Here is a 17,522-nt window from a genome sequence, read left to right on the forward strand (position 1 = left end):
TAACTGTGTGCTCTGAGCAGAGGGTGAGCTGCGGGCACCAGCCCAGCCCAGCCCATCAGCCTGGTGCATTCCAGCAACCTGTCTTCCTGGGGCGGATGATCCCTTTAATTAAATAGTCCAATGGAATTCAAGCCTAAAGACAGTTTATTCATTTGCATCCATGAACTCAGGAGGTTGCCCTTATTTTTTTGTAACTTATTTAGGGATAAAATTTAATGATTAATTGCCTGAATTTCTGGTTGGTTTGCTTGATTGTGGGGGTGGGATGTGTTTCAGTTTTGTCTTGCATTATTTCCCAATTTCATAATTTGCATGTATGTAATTCACCTGATGCTGAAGTCCCAGGGATCACGTCTGCCTTCCTATAGGGCCCACAGTTGCCCCAACTACCCCTCCCCAACCTCTATCCCAGCCCTCTTCATCCCCCTCTGCTAGATCTGACTTCAAGAGCTTCTCCATGCTCAAAGAAAACATCCCCTGCAGTCTTCCATCAGGCCTTTAGTTGTATTATTTAAGCATTAAAAACTGTTGATTTAAAAAAATAAGGACAAGAATAGAGAAAATTTAATTAAAGTCCTGGTCCTGGTTGGTTTATTGCCTCTAAAAACTTTCAGCGAATGATGCTGTTCACATCCTAAAATAGTGGAAAGGGGGCAGTACTACATGCTTGTGTTTTAAAAAATATATTTTGTACTTTATAAAGTATCTCTTTATATGAAAGCAGTTTTCATTTTGAAGTGCATTTATTCTTTCAACCTAACTAGATATTTTTTCCTACATTTTTTTCAGGAGACAAGAATTCTTTTGGTTCTGTTCAAATTATGTCTGGGTTTTATTACTGCTTGCCTCTCTTAACAGCACATTTCATCTGGGACCAGGCTGATCTTTCTGCAAATGCTTGTTATGCCACTCTTAATCTGTATTTCCCCCACCTTGTAGGTGATTTGATTTCTGGTTAATAAGACTTCAGAGACTAAAGTCTTATGAAGTAAAAAAAAAAAAAAAGGCAACAAACCAGCTGTAATTACATCTGTTGCAGTGGGGATGGTGTGCAGTGAGGAAGATGTTGCAATGGGAATTTCCATTTGTATTTCCTGACCAGACTGCTCAAATTGGCCTTTCTATCAATGGAGTGATTTTCCCCATTTTTTAATACAGGAAGCAAATTTGTGCTCATGGAGGAAAAACTCGTTTGCCAGCAGCTCTGAAGTGAATCTACTGGGGCAATGGAGTCTGCATTCACTAGCACGGGCCACAGAAAAGGCTCAGCCTTCACTGGTTTTCATGGGGAGACTTGCAGAATTATGTAATCGGAACCCCGAAGAATAGGCACCACTGTCTAAAACCTGCCTTTATTCTTCTAGATACATATAAACAGCTTCATGGACTGAGAAACATGACCTGAGAAAGGAGGGCGTTTTCAGGCGATGTGCAAGGCCGTCAGGGGCTCTGCTTGCAGCCCAGTGAGGTGCCGTGGCCTCTGGACTTCTGCCTCTGCTCTCCAGGGCAACATGGAGGCCAGCTGTCTGGAAGTTTTAAAAATCTTCCTAAGTTGGACCAATTTGTGGGATGAAAAAGCATTACACTGTCTCTTTTATTAGGGGTGATAAGGTGCAATTTCAGGTTTTGCTATAAACTCAAACCACTGGTTTTCTTGTCTCCATAAATTGTGTAACCAATCTTCCTGGCTAGTCTGACTCAAGCAATGTGAGATAATTATCCTATTTAAATAATTTATAAACTCAGTAGCATGTATCAGCATAAAGCCAACCTATTAGCCAAAAATATCTAACATTTTATTGACTGTTAGATATCTTTGTTTTAAACTCAGGTGCCATAAGAGCAAAAATACATTTAAATTTCTTACACAGTATTAATCATTAATACCTCTACCTTTGCATACCTTTTCTTATTTGAACTTGGCAACTCATGAGATAAGGTAGTATTACCCTCCCTTTTACAAAGAGGGAAACCAGGTTGAAATTGTGATTTGCCTAAGATCACACTGCCGCTACGTGATAAAGCTGAGTGGCATCCAAATTTTCTGGCTCCAGTAACAAGAATAATAGAGGATATTTATGGAGACCTTACTATGCATCAAGTGCTTTGTATACCTTATTCTCATCCTCACAAAGTCCTCTCAGGAAGCTGGTCCCCTCTTTTTACTGTGAGGCTCAGAGATGCCACCAGCTCACTGAGGACCTCGGTCTGGTGACTTCATGTCGCACACCCCTTCTTGTTACTACCCCATGCTGGCCTATTCAATGCATTCAGGATTTATCAGTTTGTAAACTTCCTGGTTCAACTTTATTAGATTCTGGTTGTTGGAAACTTCATAACCTCAGGGTAAACTTATTCCTTTTTGGGGGGCAACACCGTGAAACCGTTCCAGACTAGACAGGTTCACTGGACAGGTTCAATTTGGATAAAGGTGCCATAGGTAGATCTGACAGGCCTTTAGTGCTGAGGCCAGGGACCAGGTGCACAGGCAGACCAGGGACAGGGGCTGGGAGGCAGGCAGCAACCAAGCCTCCCAGGCCCCGTGATCTCTAAGCCCTCTGGCTTCTTTATCTCCCAACGCCCACTTCTCGGCCGAGGTGTCCCTATTTATTGCGTTGTCAGAAAAGTCATGATGCATTTTTGCTTGAAAAACAGAAAAAATATGTCAGGACTTTTCCGACAACCCAACATATATATACGCATGCTCCATGCTCGGCTCCCAAGCACTTTTTGTAGTAACACATTATCACGTGTGGACAATGAAATCTGGGAGGAAAGCAAAGTCCCTGCTGGCAGCTGTAGAGGCTGGCAGCAGGAGGCGAAAAGAGCCTGAGATACTCCATTTTCTCTACAGGAACATTCATTAAAATTTTATTGCGAAGTAAAGGTGTATAAAACTGTCTTTACCTGGGGCCTCCCTGGTGGCGCAAGGGTTAAGACGCAACCTGTGAAGCAATCTACAGCCACTGCAGCACGAGTTCAATTCCCCAGCTGGCCAGGGAGCTACCCACATGGCGCGGCAGACCTCTCCTGACTCACCCGCTGCTCCCCTCAGCAGTGTGTTTCAGTCAGTCTGCCTGTTCTGTTCCCCGCTCTGTCTCTGGTGAATCCTCTCAGCCCCTACACCTCTGACCTGTACCCCAGCTCTTGTATGCATAAATAAATAAATCTTTTAAAAAAAAAACTGTCTTTACCTTCAAGAAGCTTAGCTTGAGTCTGGGAGAGACTAAGAAACGGATGGCAGCATACGGTAACTTCCTCTAGGTTTAGGGATCACTCTGTATTATTGAGGTAAGAGAATTGAACAGTTCCATGGTCAGAATTAAGGCTATAAATGGCAACAGGAGCGAGTATCAGACAAGCTTAATGCACAGCTTCAAGTGTAGGTGTAAGGTCAGGAATGGACATGGTGCAGGTTTTCCGATCCAGCAGAGCGGGTAAGGAGGAGTCAGAGTCCTCAGTGGCTTTCTGCAGGTCTTTATTGGGATTACCAGGTACACAGCAGGCAGGGGTGCTGAGGGGCCGGGAGGCTGGCAGGCCTCCCAGCCCCCAGCAAGTCTTCACTCTATCTGGGCTCTCCGGCCTTCTCTGCGTCTCTCTCGGCTTCTGTTCGTTCTCGGCTTCTTGGCTTCTGCTGGCGTCCCCATGACGCCACCCTTAAAAGCCTAGTCTCAGCCCTGGTGAATCCCATCTTCCTATGCCCACACCCTACTCCAGGTGCCCGCCATCAGGCATGCATTCAGGACCGCAAGGATCCATCGTCTATCCTGATGGCGGGAGGGCAGAAAAGCCTGACATTTTCTTTACCCTACAGTAGGCTAGAAGGAAGGGACTGGGGAGGGAGCCAGGCGAGGTCCAGAACCCAGCTGGGGTCCTGGACTCTGTGGCAGTTCCAGCCATCAGAGGTCAGAGCAAGGCAAAGGGTCAGGGACAAACATAGCTGGGACCAGGGCCCAATAGTGAAAAAAACCAAGGGCCAACCCAGGCAGAGCAGGAGAAGGGCCAAGTCCACGTTGCAGCTATCTTAGGGGGCTGAGGAAGCCAGGCCAAGTGAGAACAGATGCAGCACATCAGTTCTGACGAAGGGAAGCGTGTGCCTGGCACAAAGAACCATACTCTTACCTGTTTTCCACGCGGAGTAGCCACTCTAGTCCATCAAAACCCTCTACAAAATCTGGCTCACAACAAGGACTGACTGTGTGGGGTACGTCAGCCACTTTATATGCTAATGGCTGTTTTCACCCTTTCTCAGCTGAATCTGCTAGACAGTGAGGGTCGGCTCAGAAGAGAGGAAAAGAAGCCTACAAAGCCAAAAATCTGGATAATCTGCACCAAATAGCGCCCCCCCCCTTCCTTATGTCCCTCTGCTTGTCATTCTCTATTACATCGGAGAACTTGGGGAGCATCAAGAGAAAGTTGCCCCGTGGTAAATGAAGTTGAACAAGCTTTTTTCACCATTGGCCTCTGTGGCTATCACCTGCGGCCTTGATCGTGTTGATGCAGAAACACGTCAAACTTTTGGGAGTGTGATTGTGGACACCTGGAGCATGGGTGCAGGCATGCCGCAGTGTGCACACCTGAGCCTAGAGGCCAGGGCTATCTAAAGGCTAGATCACTCAGTGGACAGCAGCAAGAAAGTGGCTGCGGCGAGATGGCTACAAGAGGATGAGCTGCGTGACTACAGGAGGGGCGAGACCAGGAGAGAATGCCAGAGAGCTAAGAAAGTGCAAAGATTTGGGGTGGGGGGAGGTGCTGGGCGCCTCGGTTGCCTGGCTGACCCCTGACTCCCAGTGCCCTCCTGCCTGGCCTGTGCCTGCCTCCTTGCAAGCCAGCCTCTCTGCCTGGCGTGCCTGTGTACCTGGTTCCCTGAAGAGCGTTAAAGTCTAAAAAATCCACTGAGGGCTCCGGGACTTGCCTTTATCCATCTGCTGGAATTGATAGCGAACCTACCAGGTGCTTGCTGGCACAAGAATGATCTTCAGGGCCTCCCCTGGTGGCACAGGTGGTTGAGCGCCACACCGTGAAGCTGTTCGCAGCCTCTGCAGCGTGGGTTCGATCCTGGCCAGCCGGCGAGAATCCAACATGGCGTGGCAGGCCTCTCCTGTCTCGCCCGCTGCTCCCCTCAACAGTGTATTTCGTCAGTCTGCCTGTTCTGTTCCCTGCTCTGTCTCTGGCGAATCCTCTCACCCTCCTGCGCATCTGGCCTGTACCCCGGTTCTTGTATGCATGAATAAATCTTTAAAAAAAAAAAATCTTCAAACCCTTGGGTCATTTTACCCCCTGCCCAATTGTCACAGTCCAGAAACCGAATGAAGTCCAGGCCACTGGATCAAAATGTGTGTGGAGGGCGCCTTAACATGTTGGGAACGTATGAATCCAGGAAACAAGTGTGACTCCGTGGCATCTGGAGAAGCTATCTTGGCCTCACTCTATCCTTTCAACCTGCCTGACCAAACACTTTGCCCTTGTTTACTTCTAAAGCAAAGACTACCCAGTGATGGTCAAAGGTGGTTCGAGTTAGCAAGCACTATTAGTAATGGTTTAGCATTACTGACGCCATCACTTCTGTCACAGTAACTGTAGAATTTTACACATAAATACAAATCTTATGGAACCTCATCAAGTTTTTTATTCACTTCCTTCTCCAAGCACATCTGAACTCTCAATGTAACATGCCAGTAAAAAAGGATGTCTCTCCCCACCACAGGATTTATTTATTTATTTTTTTAAACTTTTTCTTTTTTAAGATTTATTTATTTATTTATACAAGCACTGGGTACAGTCAGAAGCGCGGGAGGGTGAGAGAATTCACCAGAGCCAGAGTGGGGAGCAGAGCAGGCAGAAGGACCGAAGTACACTGCTGAGGGGAGCAGCGGGCGGCAGGAGAGGTCTGCGCGCCATGTGGGACCCTCCTCCGGTGGCCGGGGAGCAGCCGGGGATCGAACAGGCGCCGCAGCAGCTGCGTGCAGCTTCGCAACCCAGCGCTCAACCGCTGCACCACCGGGGAGGCCCCCCCAGCACAGGATTTAACAAGATCAAACAATCACCATTTCAAGTGCACCTAGGCTCAAATCTGTTCTGTCATGGTGAGAACTGTGAAGAAGACAGAATTCTAGCAAGAGCTTGGACCACAGCTCTTTCTCAAGAATCGCTTAGCTATTGCACAATATCCCAGAACAGCTGTTGGGTGAATGAAAGAATAATTCAAAGCAAAGCAGGTCAGATATAAAACACGCCCAAGCCACACTTGAAAATAGCTCCTTGTGTCAACCAGGTGCATGTCTGCAGCGGGAGTTTTTGCAAGGACGGGACAGGACGTGGCCTTGACAATAATCCCATCGCCAGCTGGCCTGTATGCTGAGGTGGCTTTGATGGATCTGGTCGCGCATGTAGCTAGGAGAGTCACGGCACCCTTCAGCGACCCGGAGACCGACATGACAAACTGCTTTCAGAAAACGGTTTTGAAGTTGTGAAACTTCGGATCCTGAGGGTACCGGCTTTTCCTTATTCGAGGTATCGCTTTTCCCTTGTTTTTCTTGGTAGAATATTTTTCAGAGACTTCTCTTCTGAGGCTAAATTAGGAATTTCTGTTCCTTATTCGAGTTCCAAGAATTGTGCCTTCCTGCCCTCCGCCCAAATTGGAAGATACGAACCGTGGGAAAAAGTGTCTTTTTACAAACTGTGGAGTAAGTGATCTGACTTGGTTTACTTGGCTTATTTGGGATGACAGAATCCACTTTCCATCGCTTTTCATCAAAATGCAACAGTTTTTTTCTGTGTTTCTGGGTCCTGCCGCAAAAGCAGGGGAGGAAGGCAGGCACGACAGCTGACGGGCAGTCACGTGGGCATGGCACACCCCAGTTTCTCGTTGCTCAGGTCAGGCTCCCCCTTTCAAACAGGAAAAGGACACCAGGGAACTATAAAAACAAGGCATGCAAATAGCTTTGTGGGACTTACGAGTCCCCAAAGATTCCAAAGACTGCATTGGTGTAGCTTTCCTGTTTGCGGGCTGATGGAAGGCAGCCTCCACCCTCGTAAACTTCGTCCATCTCAGATACGCCTGGGAAGGATGCGGCTGCTAATTTTAGACTCGGAGACTAAGATGCACAAAGAACAAGTATCACAAACATATTTAAGTTCCTTGACTCACTGCTGCTCTTGCTCCAGACCACACAATTGTACCCAAGTGAATTGCTGTTAGAATTGGTGCCTTCAGAGGAGACAACTGCTCTTAATTGGTAGCTTTAAGCCACTTCACTGGGAGAGCGCGGGGTCGTAGATACTTTGAGAAAGAACTGACAGAGGTCCGAATGAGTCAGGCTCTTCTGAGTCACAGAGGTTTCAGGTCACTCATTTAGACTGACCCTCTTCAATCTTGTTTATTCCTCTCAGGGAAGACAAAGGCCCCGAGGCAAAGATCTATTTATGGCAAGTAGGTAGAAAAGAGTAGAGGCTCCTTCCTCACATCCCACGTCTGACCAGTGTGTTCCACTCCACCCCACCCTCACTGCCCTACCAGGCCAGCCTTTGTGGCAAGCACCACGGAGGTTCCCTGTACCTCTGCTGTGGATCCGTAGTCCCCAAATACAGCCGATCACTTGGACTGCCAGCAGTCTTTTCAAAAATTATCATTATTAAAGGAGTCCACATAAAAAATGGAAACAATATAGAAACATACTGAATAAAAATTAGATGTCCCCCGCACACCACTTGATGGCATGCTTCCAGATTTTTACTTTATGCAAGTACATAGTGTTTTATTTGAATGAAGGGTCATAGGCTCTGCAGTTTGGTTTTTTTCCTAGCTTGTTTTTAATTACCGAAAAACAAACTTTCTCATAAATCTATCCCATTCCTTTAACACTAGGGTCACAACTCAAATGTCTGCAGGGATCAGGCAATAACATAAACGAGGAATTGTAGAAAAATGGAGGTTTTGCATCTAATGGCATCAGAAGCTATCAAACTACAGCCAACTGCTGCCACTGGAGAATGTGTGTATAGAAACACCAAATCTTGTGTGCTTTCAAGCAAAACAAACCTGAACTTGTTTAATGTGCAATCTCCACATTTTTAAATATTGGTAAACTAATTCATTAAACACTGGGTGGGGGAATAAGCCACAATGTCTTCAATCCAAACCCTGTCCTCCAGCCACCCTTTTGAAACTTCCGTTGCCCTGAATCTAGTTTCCACACGTCATACTTACTGAACCTTTCTCCTGTTTCTGGACATTCGGGCTGTGACATTACAGCCGCTGCAATGAGTATTCTTGTATATATCTTTGTGTGCTGGTACAAATAACTCCAGAAGTACATGTTCCAAATTGCCCCAGAAAAGGTTGTACCAATTTACAGACCTGCTGTCAGTACATGAAAGGGTCCTTTTCTGGGGAGTTTACACACACAGATTCCCAGGTGCCACCCAGAGACCAGAGACGAGACGCAGTAGGTCTGGGATGGAACCGAAAACTTTGAACATTTTTAAGCTCCCGGAGAATTCTGATGATGAGAGAGGTTTTGGAACCAGTGTCTTAGATTACTAACAAGTTGTTTGGGATCATTTCCAGTGAATTATAAAGGAAAACTGCAAATAATTTCATTTGCATTTCTCTGTTTTAGACTATTACCTCTAATCACAGCCCTCCATGAAAACACAAAAAGGTCTCTGCTGCTGCTGTTTCAGGCAGTTCAATCAGAGCAGAACAATAAATAAACCAACTCTGGAACCTTCGAGCAGCTTTTATTGGCACAGCCTAGGAAAAAGTGCGGTGGCCATTTCGGAGCAAAAACCTGTATTCCAGCAAGGTATTCCTGTTATGTTTAACACACCACTGAAGCATAAAGTTTAAGTTTCTGAAGCAGATGCCCCAGGTCATTATGTGGTTTTCAAATCAATAGGTCAAGCCCTGCTGCTCTGTTAAGACCTGAAAGACAGGAAACAGACCTGGATATGCATCCTTGTCATGGGATGACTAAAAAGGCAAGGAACGGTACCAAGTTTTTTTTAACTCCAGTTCACTCCCCATTACAAGGACGCGTCTCAGCTGTAGTAGTGAAGTCTTTCCATGCTGCATCTGCAGAAACAGCAGCTGCTCAGGACAAGGAGGTCAGAGGACATGGTCATCAGGATGGTAGAGCTCACTCATCAGGCGGTAGATGTAGGAAGGCGCATTCCCACCAATGTTGGAGATGAACAGGGTAATGAGCTCCGGGGGAACATAGTCAAACACGGGGCAATGGACGCTGACCTTTTCCAGAATGTCCCCTGAAAGGCAATCACATGTGGTAAAGATAAAATTGAGGCTCCTGCTCTAACAATTAAGTAGCATATAGCTCTAGACTTAATAATGCAGGTCTACTCACTACCCCAAGGCAGGGAAGCTGCAGCGAAGTGCAAACCAGAAGAAGTAACTTCACCTCACCATACTCCCTCCTTCAAACTCTCCAAAGCCTTTCCCCAACCCTTACAGTACAATTCAAACTTGGGATTGCAACCTGCAATATCTGGCGCCTTCCTATGCACTACACTAGTCATAATTTATAGCGCGCTCCCTCTTGCTCCTCATTCTCCAGCTTTCCTCAACTGTGGAGCAAATCCTAGCTCAAGCCCTTTCCACAAAGCTTGGGAACTCTTCCTTGACCTTCCCAAGACAGGCTCTGTTCACTCAGGGCTCATCTGAAATGTCCTTTCATGAAGACCTCCCCCTAACCTACAACAGCCTCCTCGCCACTTTCCATCAGAGCAGCGTCATTTGCTTTCTTCCTAAAACAGCCCCACGACCTGACAATTTCTCATCTGTCTTCTGCAACAGAAAGTAAGTTCTAGAGGGAGCAAGGCTAGCTATGTTGTTCCTTGTTATACACCTGGTGCCTAGAACAGTGCTGGCTATAGTGCAAGTGCTCAATGGGTGTAAATATTTCTTGAAAGAACAAATGTTTGAATAAATGGATGGAGTTATTAAAAGTCCTAAAAGAATGAGCACCGTAAGTACTGTGTTTTGCTCCCAGCAGCGGTTTAAGGCCATGTCAGCTGGTGCTGAGGCAGCAGCTCACTGAAAGTAGCTGTCTTCAGTAGCCAGAGAACAGGGCCCCAATACATGGGTGTCCATGCTATAGGTGAATCTCACAAGTTGGAACAGTTCAGACCCTGCCTCCCCTTGTAGCCGTGTCACCAATACGACCCCCTACAGCAACTGAAAACAAGTACATTTTGCCCCTGGGTTGCTCTGTGCATCTCCAACAGCAGGCTAAGCCAAGCCCAGTCCATGCTGGGTGATCTCACTACTGCCTCAACCACTCAGTTCAAATGTAGCAGTCTCAGAACAACAGAACATGAACTAAATCAAGTCCCCAGGCACTCCAAGCAGCTAAAGAGAAGAGTCCCCACAAGAAGAATGTTCACGCCCACTAATGACCAGAAATAAAAAAAAAAAACCAAACACATCCATGCACATGTGCTTACGTATGCACACACACATCTGTACCTTCTGTGAAAGGCAGGACATCTTCAGGAGCCACAAACTTGTGAAATGAATCCTCTTCATTGGGGAACTGGAAAAGTGAAATAAGGATCTAGCAATTACACTTGTAAGTCCAATATCCAAAAGAAACAACAAAATACGTCCACATAGAAACTTGTACTCAAATGCTGACCGCAGCATTATTCCCAGAAGTCAAAAGGTAGAAGCAATCCCACTGCCCCTCCACTGGCAAGAGGAGAAACTTCTGTGGTCGATGCATAGGATGGAATGTTATTCAGTCAGAAAAGGGAAGAAAGCACTGTGAACCTTGAAACCGTGAACCCTGAAAACCACAACATGAACCCTGAAAACGTGCTAGGCAGAAGCAGCCAAAAACAAAAGGGCACAAACTTCATTCCTTTTATATGAAAAAGCCAAATAGGCAAACTCATAAAGACAGAAGGCCGATCAGAGATCACTAGGAGGTGCGGAGAAGAGGAACTAGGGGCCAATTACTCAAAGGGTATGAACTGTTTTTCTGGGATGATGACAAAGGTTTGAAACTAAAGAGTGGTGGGTGCATAACGCTGTGCCCGTAGTGAATGCTACTGGGCTGTGCGTTTTTAAATGGTCGTGTTATGTGAATTTCACCTCAACTGGAAAAAAAAGACCCATGGACTAGGTCAGTATTTTCAAAAGGAATAGTTTCTATCACTGACAAAATGGCTCTTCACTTAGTAACTGCTTATGTGCAGACTACAGAGAACACCCCCTGGAACCAGGACACATAAAATCAATTCTCCATTACTAGTTTCAACTTGCTTGGCACTTCAGCAATGGTCAGGCAATGGGAGGAGCAGCCATGTAAACCAATGACATATTGTCTTGACCTTCTAATTTTGTTTTCCTAAAAACAATTATCAATTGTTTTTCCTGGATCAAGACTTCTGTGGCTTTCCCCAGCCTCCACCGAGATGAATCCATCGAGTCCGTGCAGATGAGGAGAACCTCCCGAGTGAGTAGGCTGAAGGTGCAAAGTTCCAGCCAACGTGCCTCCATTTTGGCTGTCTTCCCTCTGCTGATGACTACCTGGAGACAGACATACCTGGGGGGAAAGCTTGAACATAGGAGCACAGACAATGAGCGGAGTGGAATGGTGCTTTGCTGCCAGGGCTAGAGTGTGAGTTCCTGTCACAGCTCTCAGGGCGCCGTTGGCCAGAATGGTCTTTGTGCCAATGATCACCTGAGGGGCAGGAAAGAAAAAGTGAGCCATCCTGGGGATGGTCTTAAATAAGCCACCGGGCAAAGCAGGCTGAATGTTCCTGCCTCAGTCTTAATATGCTGAGGGGTCACACACCAGTAGAGGGCAAGGGACTGGAGGCTCAGGACCCCAGGCTGGGCATAAAGTGGGTTCTCAAGGAAAGAATGGATACAGTGCAGGACAGGACGCGGCAGTATCTACTGCTCCCAGCCCTGCCTTTCCTGGAAATCTATACACCACACCTCCTGAGGAGCTGGGAGTCTTTCTCATTCACTACCCGCCACTGTCAAGCTCTCCAGACATAAGGAGGGAGTCCTCTGCCGCATCCCTAGCAGCTAACTCACTGAGCTCAGTCCAACTTCATTCTTTTCAATGCATTCACCACACACACAAAACAAGGCTACTCCAAGTAAAGAATAATGATAGAATGGAAAAAGAAATCCTATCAATACATTAAAAAGGCCCAAATATGTACTTTCAAAAGGTGTTAGGAACTTTTTTCCTCTCCTCATGGATTTTTATTAGGTGGGAGGTTGGGCCGGGGGGTTGGTGGATTAGGGGGGGTGGCGACACACAGGTATTTTGGAAGTATATTCTTCATGAATTCAACGTTAACTCCAAATACACTCACCTTGTTGACTCTTGACATAACAGCAAAAATGGCAGCATCTGTCATGACAGTTGTCTCAATGTCTGCTTTGGACAAATTGACTGCCATTTCATGACCCTGCAACAGGAAGGAGGGGCTGATGCTGGGAGAGTGAGACCGTGAAAGAGCTCTTGGATATAGTTGAATCTAGGGAATTCATGTGATGCTACACATACCCAACACCCCATTTTCAACAAACAACTCATTTTTCTGCGTATGGTAGGTCGTCCCTGGTAACTTGCAGGGAAGGCCAAGGGAAGCTAATAAATACTTAATCTTCCACAGCAGCACCAGTACAGCCACAGAACTGGAAATACTACTCGCTTGCATAATTGGACATGGATGACAAGACAGCTCCTGGCTCATTATTTTTAACAACATCCTGCATCTTTACATACATATTTCCTTTTTTGAGACCTATTATTTACCTAGGGATTCATGAGCTAAAACCAAACATCAGTCGCCCTCTAGGTAATTTGCCCTATTTTGATTCCTGAAAGAATATTTATCTTTTCTTAGACCCAGTAGTTCACCCCACTTTCTTAAACCAGTGTATTAAGAATGTTCACAGAATGAACAACTTGAAGATTTACTTTTTCAATTCAAAGTTGGCACGAGCCCTAGCTATCCCTCCTTACTTTTCCTTTTTCTTAGCAAGTCCACAGTCCCCCTACCTGGCAGAAAGGTGCACACTCTGCCACAATGACATGGAATTTCCTCTTCCGGGCAGCCTCTTTGAGGAAGGCCTCTACTGTTCGGGAGAAGCCAATGGTCATGATCACCTCATTGGAGTGGATGTGCTCCAGAGCTTGGGCTGCAATGTTCTCCGTTGTCCCTTCTGCAAGAAGAGTTTTGCAAGGCAAATATCAAAACACGATGCTGTGTACACACAGAAAGGGAGTGTGCCCTTCACACAGGCCGCCCGCCCAGCACAGACTGTTAACACAAGGTTAATGAATCTAAAGCCAAACGCCACATTTCCTTAAAAGCTCCACTCCTCTGGGGCCTTCTATCTCCCAAGCCCTCAGCCCTTACTCCTCAGGTAGCCCTTTCCCCACCCCTTCACCAGCTTCTTATAACTGATTTTGAAGACAGTGAATTCAAGCAAGAGGTGGCCCATTCTAAAAAAGTTCTGAGTGGGATAAACAAAGCTTCCCCCAAAAGGAACATCTTCTCCAAAATGTGGCCACAACCCCTCCACCTAAAAAAGGGAGGTCAAAGTAGAAAAATGGGAAGAATTTTGTAAGCAGCAGCTCTAGGGGCCAAGGACAAACCCAGCTTCTTCCTCCTCCGGGGAACTGACTGTGTGAGTATCTGCAGGTCTCCTGAATCACCATGAGGACAGGGGATGGAGGCGGGCGTGTACAAAATTCAAGAGGACGCGTAGTGAAGTAGGGTCTATCAATTGAGGTTTTGGAGACTTCATCTTTAAAAGATCTAAAAACATTAAAATTTTAAAAAGAGGAAAGCTCTATCCTCACAGTCTCTCTAACGCAGGAGGCTTGCAGCCTATAAAAGGTTGGTCTGTAAAGTAATGTAGAAAGGGTTGTCTTAGTCCTGCCACCTACTCCAACCCCTTTCTACTCAAAATGGAGGACAAAACTTCTGAGAACCACACGACTGGTTATCTCCCAACTCTGCTAACAACTTCCACGGGCTTCTGTCCCCTCCTCTGCCTGCGACTATCCTATCCACCCAGCGATCAGGGCTCTTACCCAGTTCCACAAGCAGCTCATTGATTGCCTCAATGATGTTGGACTGCAGCTGGGCATAATGGATGCTGAAATCATCCCTCGGGTCTCCAGAAGTTAAGAGTTTGTGCAGAGACTCCTGCTGATCGCTCTCGTCGCTGCGTCCGTGGAGCCTGTAGAGGCAAGAACCAAAGAGGGAGGTGAGGAGAAGCCGAGGTCATTTAAGTGACCAGCTGCTCACACCCAATGAGGGCTACAAGCAGGGAGAAAAGCTCCTGCAGAAGGCATCCCTGGGTCCAGCCCGCAGCCCCGGGCGCGGGCCTGACCTGCCGTACTCCTCCCGGATGATCCTGAGCACTCTCCGCACCATGTTGCCCACCGTGGTCTCCGAGGGCTGCGCGGCCGCCATCCTCCGGCCCTCTCGGCGAATCAGCTCCATCAGCTCCGCTGCGGGCCAAAGAGAGCAGGTGAGCAGGACAAGCGCACAGGTAAGCCGGGGCCACTTTCCGCCAGGGATCGGGAACGGAAAGTGGCCGGGGGCGCGGGGGCGCGAAGGCCGCCTCACCCGCGTTGATCCATCGGTGGTCCCTGATGATGCCGCACAGCAGCCCCAAGGTCTCCCGAGCCATGTCCTCGGAGCTGCGGCGCCCGCCGCCCCTCTTCAGGGCCTCCACAAAACTCTCGATCCTCTCGGACAACTCCGAGCCCTTGGCCGCCGCTCCCGGCATCTCGACAGGAGAGGGCCGGCCGGCAGGCCCCGCACCGGCGCGCCCGCGCGGGTTGCACTTCCGGGGCGGGCGGGGTCGGCTTCCGCTCTCGGAGACGGACGCCGCTGCGGGCGGCGAAGGCCCCGCCCCTCGCCGCCTGGCCCCGCCCCCTCCATGTCCTCACCCAACCAGACCCGCGTTGCGCGAGGGCGTCAGTTACCGCGTCGGCCCCGACGCCGACTGGCGCGAGAGGCGGAAGCCGCCTTCAAGTCCTCTTAGACGCTGAACTGCGGTGAGGCCTCCAGAGGGTGGCTGGACCCGTTGCTATGGAAACGCCTGTCACTACGCCACGACCTGAGGCGAAACTGGAGAAGCGGCCGCCCTCCTGCCTCGTCCCCTGCGCCGTGCCCGCCTCGTCTCCCGACACAGGCACCAAGTGCGCCCAGCGCCACCGGCCTTTGGGTCGACGCCCCATTATAATGCTGCTCTGTTGCATCTGTGTCTCTGTGTCAGGGTCCGCTCCTGAGGGCAGGGACCATCTCTTTTTTCGCTTTGTATTCCCAACGCCCAGCAGCTCTAATATACATTGGAGGGATGAGGAGGCTGAACGCCCACTAATGAGAAGATTGGAAGTGGGTGCTGTTATGTGAGCAAAGATGATGTCCTTTCCTGTGGGCAAACTCCAGAGGCTGGAGAGTATAGTGCAATACCAAGAGCTAGCATTTAGTTCAATCTCGTTAGATGTTGGGTGCCTAGCGTGTGGATTTTTTATCAAATGCCACTCGGAGATAAGTCCTCTTGATCTCATTTTACAGATTAAGAAACAGACCCACCGAATTTAAGCAATAAAGGGTTGTGTTCGTATTTAAATCCAAGTCTAGCTGATGGAATCTCTAACCATTTCCTGAAGATAAATTCTTAGAAGTAGAGTCCTTGGACACACACATTTTTAAGACTTTGTTACAATTAACAGATTTGTCCTCCAAAAAGATTACAACAATACCAAAATCTGACAAAGACAGTACAAGAAAGCTACAGGCCAATAGCCCTCAAATGAATCTATTTCATGCAAAAATCGCAACAAAATATTTGCAAAACAAATCCAGCAATGCATACAAAGTTTAATAGGTAATTACCAAGTAGAATTTAAACCCGGAATGTAAATCTGTTTCAATATTTGAAAATCAACAATCTTAACTATCTTAAAAATGCAAGCAGCTCTTTTAAGACTAAATGATCATATCAATTAATGCAAGAAACATTTGTCAAATTCAACAACCATCCATCCATAATTTTAAAGACTCTGAAAACTAAAAATAGAGGGGAACTTCTTCAACTTCAACCCTACACCTTGACATCATATTTAATGGTAAAAGATCAGAAACAAGGAAAGGATTTCCGTTCTCACCACTCTTATTTAGCATCAAACTCAGTCCTATTTAGTGCGATAATGCAGGAAAAATAGAATTAAAAAAATACAGCCTGAAAAGAAAGAAAATCATGTCTATTCAAGGAAGACATGACTGTTTCCTTAGAAAATCCCAAAGAATCAAACAACAGTAACAAAAAACCTAGAATTAATCGGTTGACTTAATGAGGATACAAGGTCAACACACACAGGTTAATCCTATTCCTATACACTAGTAATAAATAATCAGAAACCGACATTGAAAACATAGTATTTCCCCCTAATCACAAAATATGTCAATTTTGACCGTGTTTGATTTTAATGTCTTAAAATTGTTTCAGTTTATATGTTTGTTAACATTTACCAGGTTCTTGCCAATTTTGGATATTGTCATTGTTTTTCCAGATATCAGGCCATTAAAGATGAGGGACATATTATTTTATTCATGCTAAAGTATACATGCATGTGTGTATTTATATGAAACATGACAGCAAAATGAACATCCATGAATCCAACTCTTAATTTAAAAACAAATTCTTGGATAATTCAAAAATTTTCAAGTCCTCTGTTAACAAGGGACTCACTGGCTAAACAGCAATCAAAAAAAAAAAAAAAACAATTCTGGTGACGCAAGGGGTTAAGCACAGACAGGACTGTGAAGCTATCCGCAGACTCTGCAGCACAAGTTCAATCCCCAGCAGGCCAGGGAGCTGACCCACATGGGACAGCAGACCTCTCTTGTCTTGCCCACTGCTCCCCTCAGCAGTGTATTTCAGTCAGTCTGCCTGTTCTGCTCCCCACTCTGTCTCTGGTGAATCCTCTCACCCCCTACACCTCCAGTCTGTACTCCAGTTCTTGTATGCATAAATAAATAAATCTTTAAAAATAAATAAATAAATAAAATAAAAACAAATTCTTGGGTCTCTCTGGTGGTGCAAATGGTTCAAGACGCAACCTATGAAGCTATTCACAGTCACTGCAGCACGAGTTCGATCCCCGGCCAGAGAGCTACCCACATGGCGCAGCAGACCTCTCCTAACTCACCCACTCCTCCCCTTGGCAGTGTATTTCGTCAGTATGCCTGTTCTGTTCCCCACTCTGTCTCTGGTGAGTCCTCTCACCGCCCACACCTCTGGCTTGTTTCCCAGTTCTTATATGCATAAATAAATAAATCTTAAAAAAAAAACCACATTCTCAAATTCACAGACACTGAAAGTAGAATGGTAGTGGCAGGGATTGGAGGGAGAGCTGAATATTATTTCCTGGATATAGAGTTTTGGTTTTACAAGATGAAAAGGATTCTAGAGGATGATATGCATTTACTTTGCACAATAATGTAAAAAT

General features: G+C 46.6%; 1 protein-coding gene across 1 annotated transcript; it reads right to left on the bottom strand.

Moving 5' to 3' along the window:
* Positions 1 to 9,109: 9,109 nt before the first annotated feature.
* On the bottom strand, positions 9,110 to 14,791 carry EIF2B2 (eukaryotic translation initiation factor 2B subunit beta; the record flags this gene model as incomplete). The annotated part of the gene is made up of 8 exons (XM_084241372.1): positions 9,110 to 9,267; positions 10,487 to 10,553; positions 11,568 to 11,705; positions 12,355 to 12,450; positions 13,047 to 13,210; positions 14,088 to 14,236; positions 14,390 to 14,510; positions 14,629 to 14,791. The coding sequence occupies 8 exons, from the start codon at positions 14,789 to 14,791 to the stop codon at positions 9,110 to 9,112; spliced, it is 1,056 nt and encodes a 351-aa protein (XP_084097498.1).
* Between the last annotated feature and the right edge of the window lie 2,731 nt (positions 14,792 to 17,522).

Source organism: Talpa europaea, assembly GCF_964194135.1.
Source record: "Talpa europaea genome assembly, chromosome: 8".
NCBI lineage: Eukaryota > Metazoa > Chordata > Mammalia > Eulipotyphla > Talpidae > Talpa > Talpa europaea.